We start from the raw sequence: 17,546 nt of genomic DNA on the forward strand, positions 1-17,546 counted from the left end.
GATTAGATAACAATGACGATTATTATATTATAATTATGCATTAAAGCCTTCAAATATGTGTAAAACCATGACATTACATAAATCGTTAATAAAGGCTCTCATTACAAGTAGATATAATTTGCATGTGTATATGCAGTAAGCATATCTTTAGATATACAGTATTACGATACACTACAGCATAAAACTCGACATATTACTGAAATTCTTTAATTACGCATGAAGATAGATTGCAAACTTGTCTATAGGTATATTAATCTTGCCCGTTGTAATTGATCGTAGAATTTAAATGTTATACCTTACTATCATCAATATATCGAAAAATTGATTTCTTTGTATCTACCACTTATAATTATAATATACAGTACATTGCCATTCAGTAGGTCATGAATAATGTTTGTAATACTGTATGCTGTATATGACCATGAAGTAGATCATTAATACTGTTTATATCATTACTAGTGCCATTAACAGGTGTGTTAATTGCCCAACAGTAACAAGCCGGTAACTACAAGTGGATGCGTTTAATACTATACGGAGTATAATAACGATTTACCTCATATCAAATAAACTGATACAATACATGATACAGGGAATAAGATCAAATTCGCTAATTAGCAAGTAAGGGATAAAACGACCAAAAATAGATTGCAAATATACGGTAATACAGTAACATCGAGTTATAGTCAGATCCGATGTATCCAATGCATATATCAACACAAAATCATTACTTGCAATTTCTTTTTATATAAAGTGTCAACATATAGTTGATAACTCCTATACAGTAATAGTTGCGATGAAATGATCGATTTGAATAATCTACGCAAAGTATACTAGGGTCATCCTTACTGTGCTACTTACAGACCTGATATATCCAATGCATAGATCGACATAAAACCGTTTACTTACAATTTTTTATATAATGCATCAATATATAGTATAATAACTCTTCTATATTACAACGAAATGACCGATTTGAATAATTTATGCAAAATATACTGAAGTTATCATTACCGTACTTGCAGACCCAATGTATCCGATCTATAAATGGACATAAAATCATTTACTTACAAACTTCTTTATATAAGGTGTCAATATATATAGTATCATAATTCTTCTATATTACGACGAAATAACCGATTTGAATAATTTATGCAAAGTATACTAGGGCCATCATTTTACGTGTCACTTGCAGACCCAATGTATCCGATACATAGATCGACATAAAATCGTTTAATTACAATCTTATTTTATATAAGGTATCAATATATAGTCTAATAACTCTTCTATATTATGACGAAATGACCAATTTGAATAATTTATGCAAAGTATACTTTGGTCATAATTACTGTGCTACTTGCAGTCATTTTGACCTTAAGAGAGTTAGTAGATTTGATTTTGCACAGTATACTATAGTATAGCTACTGCATTGATGTTCTATACTGCATTGGCTATCGCATACTGTTGCTAGTACTTGACATAGATTTACAATTATACATTGTACAGGCTAGTGTTTACCAGTGACGTCAGGAATTATGGTGCGTATACAGTAGTAAACAAATTCCCTTTACCATCAGTTGTATGAGATATGTTACATATTTAACTAGCTGTTGGCCTATTACAACTACGTGTTCGCCATATTATCTTCCTCTCTCCATAAGAAATAAAGATGGTAAGTAATTATAAAGTTGTCGCTGACTTGTTTCGTCAACCGAATTTATACTCGTGTAATCGATATCTGCATGATCGTTGATGAGCAATTTTATATAATTTGCTGAAAAGATTATACAAGAAAAGCCTGACTCTATAATCGCTACGCTGTCAATAACACGATCCAATATGATATCTTTGCCCACTTAGTATAAACGAAATGGTATAAACTACGAAATGAAATTAACTACAAGTTAACGAACTTGTGATTTGTTACGTAGGACGGTATAAGCGATTTCTGCCAAACAATAATTCTAATAATGATTGAATTGAGACGGTTTACATACGTAAATAATTAATCTATATTAACTATATACTAACTTTAAGTAATCAATCTGTGGCAATTCATCGTTCCGATGAAGTATTCGCGTAGTGATTTTGCGGTATACGAGTAAAAATTAACTATCACTGATTATTCGATGAAGTAAAAAAAGATAGTAGTAATTTCTGACACTGTAAAAATATCTGATCCTCGTCGATATACAGTGTGGTTAGCTAGTGAAAGTATCTCGATCAGATTATAATAATAGGCTTATACAGCTAATTATAATTAATGAATAGAAAAAGAGATTGACTTGATATACTTCCTTATTACAATGTAAGAATACCAATCAAATGATGCAATATACTTCCTTAATAAAATATAAGTACAGTAAGCCAAATGTTTGCGGGTTTCAATGGTAATAAACTCCTTTACTCGTCTTATGTACTATCCAAAAAGTCAATAGTCAACTAATAGTTTAGTATTTAGGCCAAGTACTGCAATAGAAGCAATAAAGATTAATTTACTAGCACCCAAGCAAACAGTTTTAACTACATGTTTACTGTTTATACAGTACCTTAAATACTATATCGAACGCCATATTTCATACTCATCTTAGTGATATTTTGCAGATGATTTCTATATCAAACTTTATCATGCATATAATTATAATTAATTAGACTCTCATCCTAACTCGGTTTCAGCAAGACAGTAATCATACAAGTACATCATATGTATGTTACATAACAAACATAATCCTTTCTCATGCTGATATACGCGTATTTTACTACAGCTTTACTTATAACTGAAAACCTTCATTTCATCTATAAGTACTTTACGGCATTTACAAGAAATCATAGGTACACAACTATAGCTTATAAATTGTGATGATATTGCACTTTTATGAACATCCACTACTTATTCTTCGTTATATTTATTACTCAAACATATGTTAAGATGCAATTTATCATGCTACATGAATCATTGATCACAGTAAAATGGAAAAAGTTAAAGATGACAATCAATAATAGAGTCGCTAACTTATGGATTTTTAAAATTTATAAGTAAATAGATATCCTTCTTTGTACAATCTAATTACGTGCGTATTTATTTTATTTTATTTACTTATCGTTAACAATCAATTTAAAAACTAAATGCTACATTATAATTACATATGCTTGGATATATCTTAAACTATTAAAGGCACAAAAAAATAATCCCGTGGAGACGAAAGAACATTCATTTAAATTTATCATTGTCGGGAAAAACCATACAGGAAAAAGTAGCATCATACGAAGATATGTTGATGGATTATTTACTGACTACTACAAAATTACGGTAAGTTTTATACGCTAACTGAAATTAATCAGTGAAGAAAGATCATCTAAACATACTTAATTAGTAAAATCAATTAAATAAACTTGTTCATACTTTCTGGTATTTCCAATCACCAATAGATCCTTTAGTCACATTCCGTTAGTTACACGATGTAGTCTTCTAGACGTAGCGCTCAATACTAAATGTTGAATTATCTAAAATTCATAGATGGGAGTTGATTTTGCTCTGAAAGTTATTAATTGGGACGCGAAGACTACAATAAAATTACAGTTATGGGATGTCCAAGGTAATACAAGATTCATTATTAAGCTATTGAAACATTCATTTTAATGCTCATATTGACAATACTTACCAAGTATGAAATACAACTTTTACGACAGTTCATATATTATATAGAATCTTATTCATTAGCTTTGGAATGCATAGGTACATTAACAGCGAATACTACATTAGCAATGTTAACAGTTAAAAGCATAAGTTTACAAGAGCTATAACTGATTGAAATCGCCTTTATTTTTCATCTATGATATTCAAAAAGGACAAGACTTCAACGAAAAGATGACACATGTAAATATCATCATAGCAATACGAACGTAGCATCATTCTGAATAAATGCTACTAATTTCACCTATTAAGTCCACAGTGTTTCTCTAATGTAGACTTCTAATTCAACAACTGTATAGGTTTACTTCAAGGATGCTGTAGGTGCCTTTGTTGTTTATGACGTAACTGATGTAAAAACTTTTGAAAGTACCAAAATGTGGAAAGAAGATATTGATAAGAAAGTTTTCCTTCCTGATGGTTGTAAGATCCCAGTAGTTTTATTGGCAAACAAGGTTATCACAAATAGGAGTATATTCATACAATCTGATGAGTTTATTAATCTCTGTATTACAATAATTAAACTTATATTCTAAAAGCATTGCAAAGCTATTTCAGGATTAAAAAAGAAATTATTTAAATGAGTATCGAAATATTTATACATGTATGAATATTTCTTAATTTTACTGTGATAGTGTGATAAAGCGAAGGTTGGAAATCATAACAGTCCGGAATATCTCGACAATTATATCCAAGACAATGGTTATATAAAATGGTTCGAAACATCAGCAAAGACTGGTATAAATATTGATAAAGCCTTTAGAAGCTTAGTAGAAGAGGTAAAACATCATTACAGTCATTCTATCAATTCTACTTATTTGTAGCAATTGCCTAGAAATAATAACAACTTTTAAATATATTACCTAAATCTCGTAATGCAAATCCTAGAAATGGTACTTAATAAAAATATGTGACACTATACCTTTATATGTAACTAGGGGTACACTCATACATACGAAGATGATTTAAATTTTTATTAATTTTCAATGGCAATTACTTATTTCTGTTTGTGTTTCTTATTATATAATACTGCGTTACCTCTATACGTAGTGATAAAGTTATAATGAAGGATCAAAAATTCACTAATATGTTATTTGCTTGTAATAGGTCTATGAAAGTTCTGATAAATCCGATAAAAAAGAAACAACAGATACTGAGAATATCAAACTTAATGATACTAGCGAGAAAGACGTAACTAAATCCAGTTGCTGTTTTTAAACTTTATTAATTTGCTAGTATAGTATTACAGAATTGATTAAAAATTGCGCAATGGGTTATATCTCGTAGTAATGACGATATTTACATTTTTAGCGTTAATTACATTATAACTTAAAAATTGTTTTCATATATTAACATATATTTTTCTTTACTAGTTATTTTAAATACTGAATTAATTTGTAATAGTAGAATGAAATAATCTTTTATTATAAATAAGAATATTGAAAACCTTAATGATTAGCAACTTTGATATCTATTCGATTCCTAGCTATCAAATAGTGATATATCTATCACACTAATTACTGAAAAACTAAATTAATTTCGTTTACAAAAGAATATATTTTATGATTAGCAAAATCATATAATGAGGTTTGTAATCTAGATCTTAAATATCTACTGTAGAACATTTTAAAGATCCATAAACTTTATAGTTAACAATCATATCGCTTATCTAGTTCATACATATATATATATTTACTGCATCATGAACTCACTCATCGTAATCTCAAAAAAAATTTCTTTCTTTGGTTGATGTATGCTATAACCTGATTGACTAAATGAATATAAATAAATAAGCTTTTTTGATATAGCTAATTTTCTCCATACATTAAGAAATCATCGCATTTATATACGAATTACAATATTGCTATTTAAGATTAGTGTACATCCTAACATCTGTGAACGGTTTAACAATAAACTCGACGATAGTTGATATCATTAAAGCAATTACTATAATTTTAGGATCTTAAACAATAATGTAACATATTTACAGTCGATGCATACCATTAAATTAATAGACTAAATTCCGTCGAGAATTATGATTAAGACTTTATATCGAACAAAAATTAACCTTTGTATTGGAAAATCAAGTAACATTAAATGCACTAATAATTGGATACTTTTATCCACTAATATCAGGGGAAAACTCCTACTATAAAATCTTCTTTTGTTACGAAGATTAACCAAGTAGATAATTGCAAGCAAAGTACACTTAGGTCATACACTTTGTGTTTTTTTACCGTAAGATGGGCGAACTTGATTTTGCATTACGTTCCTTTGTACAGCTATTATATCATTATTATGATTATTGGCATACCTCAGTAGGGACTACTAATGTCCCTGACCTCAGTATAAGTGTAGTTATGAATACTGCTGCCCTATACTGCATTAGCAATCACACTATAGGAAATATTATGCTGTTATTAGTTAGTTTAACCTGTACAAGTGAGTATATATGCGTATATAGTATACGGGCTAGTAATTACCAGTAAAATCAGGTGCCACGGTGCTTGAAGCAGGGACTACTTAGTAAGAACGGTAATCCCTGTTATAACGGTGACTACTAAAAAAGTCGCTTTCTTTTACTACAGTAGCCCATACTTATAGACAGTAGATAATATTTAAGTATAATAGATTCTTTTACTAGTAGTTTGTTAAATACTACTTAAACTAAACATCTGGATTGCTATGAACCGCTTACTACTTTTCTTTCCTCTCTCTACTGAAATAGATGTGATTAGTAAAGATGTTTTACTACTTTCCGACAATATGCTCGAAATAATATACGCTAAAAATTAATCAGTTATAATTTGTAGAGGTATAATTATTACAAAATTTATTGACCTAAGAGTTATAAAAAAGTTATCTATACTGTGAGCTATTTAAAGCAATCAATATGCAAAATCGGTATTCGGATAATAGCAATAATGTAATTGTAGTAATAGCTCATTCAATATGTAGACCTTATCGTCACCGATGACTTGATACAATAGTGATATATTGTAGTAATGATTGTAATAATTTGCGATAGAGTAAAAATTGGATCACTTTATATACATACGAGTCATTATCTCTGAGCTATTTGACTGTAAATCGTAATAATACTATTCTATCATATGGATATAAGGTTCTAAGGAATTACTTAACTTTGCTAATATTTTATCACAAACGTAAAAACGTACTTTAGTATGTTAATAATTACGATCATAATGGTAAAGTTTGAGATTATAATCAATAGTAAGCGGACTGTCGCAATATCTTATTCTTTACTGTTAGCACTCTTTCTTGCAAGCGGTCTATTAAGAGTGTGAACAGACATGATACAATGATTGTTATACAGCTTGACGTACACAATCATCGATTTTTAAAAATCTAACTCTAGCCCTAACACTAAGTGCTACTTTATATATTACTTGGATTTAATTCGCATAATTAAAGATGCAAAACAACACTTTAGAGAAGGAAGATTATTTATTAAAGTTATCATGGTTGGAGGTTATTCTGTGGGAACAATTAGCATCAGGCGAAGATATACATACGGATATTTTCGTGAGAGTTACAAAACTACGGTAAAATTACAACATAAATTAGTTATCGATCTTCATTTATTGAATAATTATAGTAACTTTTAATATACGCTATTTATGACTAATCATTGAAGATCAACTATAATATACTTAATGAGTAAAACTAATAATATAGATTTATTCATATTATCTAAAACCATTGACCACTAAAAGATCCTTTATTTTCACTCTACTACTTGCACAGTACAACTAGTGACGTTTAATAACAAATGCAAAATCATCTTCAATTTATAGATAGGAGTTAACTTTGGTTTGAAAGCTATTAATTTGGATACGAAGAATGAAATGAAATTATAGCTATGGGATATCAGTGGTATCACAGAATTAATTATTCAACTGCTAGATAAAATTTTCATATTTTATATATTTCATTCAGTAGAAATTAGGAGCTTCGTGCAAGTTCCTGCACTATATCTTTTAATCGATTCTTATATCATATACACAGACACATACGTATTTATTATTTTAACATGTCTTGACTATGAGAATACAATGGTAGCATTATCATTTCAACATACAGAGTTATAGCTAACTTTAAATCATTATGATTCTTTTCACTCATATATTTAAAAAGCCGGACAAATTTATGGGAATATAGAAAGAGTAAACATCATAACAATACGAATATTGTATAACTAAATAAATTCCTACAAATTTTTTTCATCTGTCAGACTCACAATTTTTCTCTAATATGGAACTCTAATTCGATAATTGAAACACTGCGTAGATGGTTTACTATAGAGAAGCTATGGGTGCTATTGGCGTTTATAGTGTAATCGAGAAAAAAACTTTTGAAATTACTAAAAGGTGGAAAAGGGACATTGATAGCAAAGTCTCTCTTCCCGATGGTTCCTCAATTTCTGCAATTTTATTAGCAAATAAGGTAACTATAAATAGACAATGTTTATATGATCTTATAAGTTTATAAGTCTCTATAACAATGTAAAAGTTAAGTTAACATTCTATAAATAGTGTGAAGTACAGTTTCGGTATATGAAAATAGATAATGGTAATGATCGCTGATATAAATATCTATATTACTTAATCTATATTACGATGGTGCGATCAAATGAAAGTTAGAGATCACAACGATCCAGAATATCTTGATTTATTTATCCAAGACAACGGTTATATAAAATGGTTTGAAACATCAGCTAAGACTAATCTAAATATTGACAAGGCGTTCAGAAGTTTAGCAGAAGAGGTAAAATAATAATGGATGTGCATATATTAAAATTTGTAACCACTTTGAATTCCAACTTAAGCTAAGCTTGGCGGAAAACATCAATTTATTATAATTTCAATAACAGACTTATAAAAAATTACTTAAAGAGAATTACAATAACGGCAGAATTATTGACTAAACCAACCGAATTAATGTATCAAAAATTAGATTTACTTACAATTTAGGATTATCCTACTTACCTTCTTAATTCAGTACCGATTGAGCTATTTAACTACTAAACTACGGTACTTTTATATGCTAGGTGTAGTAGTTGATTGTATAGGACGATCGATATATCACTCTAAAGTATTCTAAACTAAACTAACAATTAATCGCATATGTTAAAATCAATTCTACCCTAGAATCCAAAAATTACTAAATTAATATAATCATACTTCAACTATAAGTACAATATAACCAAAAACCTAAGATAAAGCTGCATTCTTAAACTAGAACCCAAATCAAAACCTTCAGGTTCACATTATATTGCAGAACAAAGTAATACAACTTTTACTATACATTATAAACAAGATTAGGTACAAGTTTTATCCGAATTAAAAGCGCAAATATTATAGTAATTAAACATATAGGTTAAATTACGTAAGATTTAAGAAAAAGTATACCGTTCAATATTACTAAGATATTACCTGAATAAAATAATCGGATTTACAGTTTACTACGATACCGTACTAAATGAAATTCATTGTAATTACACTAAACTATTAGTTACTTTTAAAGCAACAGTGCCAATTAAAACACAAAATTTTGGATGAGAATTCTAAAAGCCAACCTTCATTATAATGAAATGTTGCTATGATCATTGTATTAATTCTTTTTATATACAGATAGGATAGTATTTAGAAATAAATTTAATGATCACACAATATCTAAATCTACAGTACTATCAATGCTTTATAATTAAAAGGATCATTTAATAATGAAAATATGCAACTGCCACCGTAGCTTTGTAAATCGTTAGAAACAACTACAGTTACTGTATATATGCGTACGTTGGTGATTTATATTTCTATTAATTTACAATCTTTTTGCTTATCTTTATTCCTCTTTCTAGTTTTTGACATTATATTATTCTTTATATTTTGCAAATTAAATACATAATAACAATTTTACTGATATGTAATATATAACAGATCTATGAAAGAGTCTGATAAACTCAATAAAAAGAAAATAGCAGATTCTGGAGCTGTCGATCTTAATGATTCTAACGATACTAACGAGAAAGAGCGACTGATGTTTAATTTTTGTATTTTTTAATTTTGTTAATTTACTGCTATCACAAAATAAATGTAAAACTATACAATTTTATATGTATACTATTTATATGTACTCTCTTATTCATTAGTTGCTTTGGTATCAGAAGGAAATAATGGTTATTGTAAATAACGATATCGTAAACTTTAGTAAATATTAGCTTTATTATCTTTTTTCTGATTCCTTGTTATTGGAATCAGATAATTATGAATCTGCCATATTTTATTACAGAAAGCCAAATTTCATTAATAGAGATACATTTAAAGTCTTATTTGTCTGATTACTGTGTATTATATATTCTGACTGACTAACGAGACGTGAATAAATAAAGGGCTTTTTATGATTGGTTTTAAAAATTTTTTTAAATGTTGACTTTGAATACAAGTTACGAGTATATTGCAAATTGGAAACCAATATGTAGTACAATGTGCGTAGATTGTGTAGCCATACGCGTAAATATGGCAATAAATGACGTAATTATCCTCATATAGCACACCATAAAATATACGATACTGTACCTTTGTATGTAACCTCTACATTCATATTATTTTGTTACAGTTAGATATAGAATATGAATGTTACATTATATACTACGCGTTACTATTATTGTCATATTGAAATAAAATTAGTTTAAAACACAGGCATTTTACTAGTGTGATTAACAGGATATAGCAGATATTAGCGATAAGTCAATGCTATAATAATTTTACAGATTATATGGTATTAAGAGTTTTTAATTTTAACAGTGTCAGCCGAAATAAACTGAATATGTTCTGTAGAAATAAAATATAGTCAGCTAATTACCAAATAAGAGACAATAATGGCATAAAAACACACTACGAACAACGTAAAATTGACATAGATTATAGTAAAGTAATCGTGCTATTTTCTGATGCAAAAGTGATCAGAAATAAAGCGTCCGATAGAAATTTTTCCTTATGTAAAGTATAAACGTTAAATACACAGTGTTTTAAACCTCCTTTTATTACAAAGATTGGCCAATTTGATCATTCTAGACAAAATATACTTAGCTTATAATTACCATACTTTGGGCATTGACTTCAAGACGAGTAAATTGATTTTGCACAATGTACCTCAGCGCTAGTATACTATTGTCTTAATCTGCGTCAGCAGAGTATAAATGTGAAATGTATAGTGTTTTAAATCTCTTCTATTGCGAAGATTGACCAAATTTGATCATTCCAAGCAAGTGTACTTACGTAGGTCATGATTACCGTGCATGAGGTATAGTATTTTGACCTAACGACAATTAAACTTGATTTTGCACAATATACCTCAATACCACTACTATACTGTTTACTTATACTGCATTAGCAATCAATTATGGAAATGCTATACGATCGTTAGTTTTCGACATATGTATATTACCTAAACGTTAAATATCTAGTGTTTTAAATCTGTATAGATATTTACTGTATGCACAATATAGCGCAATAGAGATCCTTATCACGCTTAAGATGAATAATCGTGATTCTTATCCGAGTTATTCACCATGTTATAAGTTCATTCATCATGATTCTCAGTAAAATCTTTCTTATTCATTTGATTGATGTAGATTATATATCTTCTCTACTAAGATAAAGAAATGAAATGGTTTTATTGGGTATTAACTGATTTTCATTACTATGTTTAAGACTTGCTTGTATTAGCATTTTGCCGATCCTCTTGGAAATCAGTATTCAGCATATGTACGAACTGTACGTTAATTTATTAGACTACTATCTATGAAATTGTAGAATGACACATTTGATGTCCTTGCATTTTAAAGCATACGCTAACCTAAATATAACATTTGACAGTTGAGGCGTACTCACTCTCACCGAACAGAATTAATTGCAACACACACTCGAACCCAGGAAAATAGAAAACCTTATGCATTTCTTATGGTATACTATTACTGCATAGACCGCTCACATATCGATAAGTATATGGAGTGATTATGTTCTCATATTCAGGAATAGATCAAACAGTTATTACTAATAATATAAACTTCTACTTTAATTGTAATTAGCCTCTTTTATTGTGTCACATTCTCGAAAGATGCCCTATAGCATGGTACAAGACAGAAGGAAACTTCGCACATTAAGATTAGTTCGCTGAAACACCACAACGCCATGACAAGTTCAAATTCTCGGCAATAACTGCATACATATCAGCAGCTTCTTCGATCTTATAGATTGAAACAATCATTAAATCAAGTTAGGCAATTAGGTTTTTACTAAATTAAAAATTTGGATCATTAAAATGTAGATAACTAACAATTTTGGCCGTAGGCTTTCCAGCACCATGTCCAGCTTTTGTCTCAATTCGAATGAGCAAAGGATTGATCTGTAAATGAGCCAAAAATATCATTATGAGCAGGAGAGAAAGAGAGCATATTATTATGAAATTAAGTTACTTAAATAAACAATTAACCGCTTACTTGGTGCGGTAAAGAGCCAAGTTCATGTTGTATAGCAGCTATAAACTTATACGAATGCAGGGGAACAACTCTATCATCATGGTCAGCTGTCATTAATAGTAATGCTGGATACTGTATATTAGGGTTTGAAGAGGCCTTAATGCTGTGGAGAGGCGAATATCTACAAGTATTACACAATGGCAATTGGTAATATTAGAGAGACAATTCAATGATACAATTAAAACGTGAACCGTAAGTTAATCTTACTTTATAAGATAATTAAACTCTTCTTCGCTATCACTGGCACAACCATAATCAGTGGTCCTATAAATAATTAGGATTATTAGATGATTACATGAGCGTCTGTATTGAATAATTTAAATCTCAAATGCTGCTTAATTAAATGTACCAAGCATGACCAATAGTGAATTTGTGAAACTTCAGCATATCGAGGACTCTGGATTAGAAATAATAAATAGATTAGCGTAAAACTTCTATTATTGTGAATTAGTTCATATTATGGACATTCATAAATAATATTCCGATAACAGCATTATACAAATATATACCCGACTTGACTTATGACACAACGGAATAAATCTGGTCGTTGATTCATGCAGGCGCATACCAAAAGTCCGCCGTTCGAACCGCCATTGATTGCGATTAATCTTGAAGAGGTATATTTATTATCAATTAGAAATTCCGCAGCCCCAATGAAATCATCAAAAACGTTCTGTTTTTTGTCTTTTACACCAGCTTTATGCCACTTTTCTCCATATTCACTAATTTTACGTCATTTCAAAATCAATATGAAGATTAAAATATCTAAATATTGTATAAGCTCTATACAGATGATTTTTATTTACTATAAATATAAATTAGATTGTGTATACCCTCCTCCTCTGATATTTGGCACAGCTAGAATACCTCCCAAATGATAGATAAACATCAATCTGGAAACACTAAAAAACGGAGTCAAGGAAATATTAAAACCACCATAGCCGTACAAAAGTGTAGGGTGGCTACCATTTAGTTCAATTCCCTAAATATTCATAGAATTATAAGATATGTAATTATAGGAAGATAAAAGGCAATTTTTGATAATAGTGAAATATTTTTACCTTTTTGTGAACAATAAACATTGGGATTGTAGTTCCATCCTTGCTTTTAAAGAAAACTTGACTTGTTACTAACTCAGATATATCAATGTCCTTCAGGTCAGTTTTCATAAATATCTATAAAAATAATTAATACCATTGTTGATAAACAGAAATTATATCATTTTCGATTTATTAACCATTAATATGACTTTTACTTCAGACTGAATGTTGTCTTTTCGAAGATCACAGTAATAAATTGTTCCGGGTGTGAGAAAGGATTTGAACTGATAGAAGATCTGTGAGTTTGCAAAAAATAGAAGACATTATTGAAGAAAAGAATTTGCGCTGGAAATATAGATCTTATTCACATAAATATACCTCAAATTGCGTTTTGCGGCCAGAGAAGCCAGCTATAGTCCCCACATCCAAAGGAAGAGTTGCAATTGAATCGCCCGAAATAGCGTCAAATATTAGAATAACATTCTAGAACAGAAAAGCTAGAATGACGATTTACTGAGTCAACTGTACTATACGATGGAAATAACATTTTAATTATGCTAGATTTATACCTTGACATCCTGAAGATAGCAAACAAATAATTTATTTTCTGCTATACATGTTGCCCATTCAAGTACATCTTTTGAATGTTCCGGTACAAGAGTTGTCCAGTTATTCTGTTATCGTCATAAAACAATATTACGAACTTTACAAATATCCCTTAATCAATAAATTATCTACTGCTATCATTAAGAAGATTTATAAAAGTCAGATTTCGCCGTACGCATAGGCTTGAATCTCTGTTATTGTAGTGCAAGTATTAAAGTATATTCATATCATTAACTCTTACCATATCAGGATTAGTAAGATCAATGTTAATAAGCTTATAGTTGGGAGCGTTCAAATTCGTCAAAAACGTAAAAATATTTCCAAAATTGGTAACGTATTCGTACTTTGCGTCAAAGTTGTCCACGACTTTAATATATGGCAATCTTTCTGTAATTTTAAATTTAAAGATTTAGATATATTTTTTATGTTTATAGAATACTAGCTATCGATAACCGTTCACAGTGGAGGGATTAAACGTCTCTTTATGACTTGCAGTTATAAAATCTTATATCCATACTTATGCAGTGTAGGTGTGCACTGTACAGTTCAATCGCAATTTTTAATTTTTAACAGGCTAAATAACATATCGTAAAGCTACTTTTTTATTCATACTAGAATGTTAACATAGCCGCTATGTTTCCTAAATTCTAGGACTGCAATCATGCTTCTTTGCTTAATTTAATAACTTTTACCGTAACTGACTAAAACGAGCGAGATCGTAGTTGGAAAGATCGTTATTTATATAATAATTAATATTTATACGAACACTAGTACTTTTACATAGTGTTGGATTAAACATTAACGAAGCTTTATACGAACATGCACATTTAATTAATAGATAACATATTAACGCATGACGCAAGAAATTCTAAGCTTCTTACCCTTTATACCATCAGTTAATTCAGCCAAATCGCAATAATAAAGTCGATTAACTGGATCACATCCTTCACATGCCTCCAAGACTACGTATCGACCGTCGTCGGTAACAGTTGCTTCACTGCAAAATTTTATATCGATTAACATTTTTTTTGTAACTCCAATGTATAGAAAATATCGTTTGTTTTAAAAACTGCAGAATTTATGGTCTAATGAAACATTGCTGCAATGATTAATAACAGCTTGCAAACATTCTTAACGATTCGTAGAATTCGTTACTGCCTACTACTGACATAAAGTTTGTATAATATTTTTAGAATTGTAATTATCACTGTCCTTTCAAATAAGATTATGTTCTAAGATACGTAAACGTACCAAATCCACTTTGGCTCATTGGGAAATTCTGCACAAAGAACATCTTCCGATTGTTGTGTTCCCAAATAGTGGTAATATAGCTTTTGATGAAGATTCTGCGAAGTTTCAGTTCCATCAGATTTGCTATCAACATGATAACGATTATAAAAAACTCCTTTGTTATCATGGGTCCATGACAACGAACTGAACTTTACATCTTTTAATTCATCGGGCAACGTCTTTTGGCTATCAACTTCCATGAACTGTATACGTACATGAATATAAGAATATTACTGCATAAAAATAGCGGTAAATTGATAGACTTTGTATTCGTAATATTGTACTAGTTTCGCACAATGAAACGTTTGGATAGCGGAATGTATAAGCAAATGTGCATATTTGATATCATTTCACAAATATTGATGAACGCAATTTAAGTATACCCTAAAACATTATGTCAACCTAGTTGAATGACACTGTATTCAGTAGTTCCCTTACTAATTACAGATAATTTAAACTATGACACTAACATGAATGGTTTTCCAATCTGATCCACTCTTCGATAGAGTATAAGCAAAGTATTGTCCATCCTTAGTAAAAGCATGTCTTGATAGAGCAATTGTACCATCATCTGATAATTTATTGGGATCGAAAAACACAGTTCCTTCTCCATTGAGAGAGTCCTTGGTGTAGAGGACACTGGATAATTATGAAATATAAGCCATTAGGCATGTGCTAAGTATGTACCCACATGCAAAGTGTGAATTCATGACCTAATTGATATATTTCGCATGCTTATATATAGTACCGTAACAAGTATACCACTACTACAATACAGTAGATAGATTATGGTGAGCTGCGCTACACTGTACAATATTATTGGAACTAGTGACAGGATTACAGGATTAATTTGTTCTTTAATGCTAGCTGTACTCCCATAGTCACCTAGCAATATCTTGGCTGAATAGATTATCGTCTCCGTAAAGTACATGATGACTGCGAAATAAGTGTACTATCGATATTATGTATAATACTTAATACTTATTGCTCGTAAAATATTAATTGACGTTCTTTTGTAATATTTTCTTAATCTGGTACATCATTTATGATTCATCTAAGTCATGCATTTATACAGTAGATCTAATTTTATATCTTGCATCAACCATGAATTAAAAATTGATCGTTACTACATACCCGTATGTTAGAGTAAAACATCATCCTTTCAAGTTAATATAATTCTACACGAGTAATTAAGCTAACCTTTGATTTTGTAATCCAGAATTATAAAAGTAAAAGTATCTGTTGCCGCGTTTAAAAGGGCATCCATATTTAGGATAATCGTACAACTCTGTCAATCTAAAAGCGAATAAACAAAGCAGTCATTCGATAAGAATCGTTCAACTTTATCATACCAGTCTTCCAAGAATAATAAAATTCTACATCTTATTAAAATGCTCGACTAGTCGACTTTAAATCGTTCAACCTTATCATAGCAGTCTTACTGAAGTTACTGTAATGCTTGACTGGTTTTAAATCGTTCAACTTTGTCAATACTAGTCTTACAGTACAAGAATGATGAGATTGTATATCTTATGAAAGTATTTCAATGCTCGACTTGTATTACTTTCAATCGTTCAACCTTGTCCTACCAGTCTTACAAGTATAATGAAATTCTACATCCTATTAAAGAGTATTTCAATGCTCAACTTGTATACTGTACGTACTTTTAAATCTTGTCTTTGTTATAGCAGTCCTACAAGAATAATGAGATTCTACATCCTATTAAAGCATTCAAATATTGGACTTGTATACTTTAAATCGTTCAACGTTATCATACCAATTTTGTAGTATAAGAATAATGACATTCTACATACATACTATTAAAGTATTCAACAACTGGACTTGTATACTTTAAATCATTCAACCTTGTCCTACCCAGTCTGATAGTATCAGAATAACGAAATTCTACATTTCAATTCATATATTTCAATACGCGACTAGTATACTCCATTTAAATGGCTCAAGCTTGTCATAGCAGTCTTACACAAGAATAATGAAATTTCTACATCCTACTGAAGTATTCAAATGGTCGATTTGCATCCTTTAGAATCTACCCATTCAGGGTATACTAGAAACTAAAAGTTCTTCATTGTCATCTACGACTTGGTATTACTGTACCTGCTTTGATACTGTTGGCGAATTTTGCATTTTTTCAGATATGCATTGGTAATGTCATTTTGTGCCTTAACAAATTCCCTTGTCTCCTCACTGTCTGGATCTTCTAACCATTGATAAGGATCAGCTACTTGTTTTCCATGATATGAATCAAAAACATTCTCTTGTCGATGGATTTTGGGATAATGAATTCTAGACTGGGTGCTGTTCTCGGCGTCAGACATGATGATCACAGGACGAAATT

The 17,546-nt window shown here is 29.9% G+C and overlaps 2 protein-coding genes across 2 annotated transcripts; one reads left to right on the forward strand and one right to left on the reverse strand.

The window, feature by feature from the left end:
- Positions 1 to 1,298: 1,298 nt before the first annotated feature.
- On the forward strand, positions 1,299 to 4,906 carry TRIADDRAFT_58410 (uncharacterized protein; the record flags this gene model as incomplete). The annotated part of the gene is made up of 7 exons (XM_002114160.1): positions 1,299 to 1,379; positions 3,173 to 3,307; positions 3,515 to 3,593; positions 3,846 to 3,874; positions 3,991 to 4,143; positions 4,324 to 4,467; positions 4,796 to 4,906. The coding sequence occupies 7 exons, from the start codon at positions 1,299 to 1,301 to the stop codon at positions 4,904 to 4,906; spliced, it is 732 nt and encodes a 243-aa protein (XP_002114196.1).
- Positions 4,907 to 11,858: 6,952 nt separating this feature from the next.
- TRIADDRAFT_37989 (uncharacterized protein) lies at positions 11,859 to 17,526 on the reverse strand (the record flags this gene model as incomplete). Its single annotated transcript, XM_002114474.1, has 17 exons — positions 11,859 to 11,959; positions 12,050 to 12,118; positions 12,213 to 12,372; positions 12,459 to 12,515; positions 12,601 to 12,648; positions 12,761 to 12,973; positions 13,085 to 13,233; positions 13,313 to 13,426; positions 13,507 to 13,587; positions 13,670 to 13,774; positions 13,861 to 13,965; positions 14,139 to 14,284; positions 14,779 to 14,894; positions 15,149 to 15,390; positions 15,658 to 15,826; positions 16,388 to 16,483; positions 17,306 to 17,526. The coding sequence occupies 17 exons, from the start codon at positions 17,524 to 17,526 to the stop codon at positions 11,879 to 11,881; spliced, it is 2,172 nt and encodes a 723-aa protein (XP_002114510.1). The 3' UTR covers positions 11,859 to 11,878.
- Between the last annotated feature and the right edge of the window lie 20 nt (positions 17,527 to 17,546).

This window comes from Trichoplax adhaerens, genomic scaffold (assembly GCF_000150275.1).
Source record: "Trichoplax adhaerens TRIADscaffold_7 genomic scaffold, whole genome shotgun sequence".
In the NCBI taxonomy this organism is placed as follows: domain Eukaryota; kingdom Metazoa; phylum Placozoa; class Uniplacotomia; order Trichoplacea; family Trichoplacidae; genus Trichoplax; species Trichoplax adhaerens.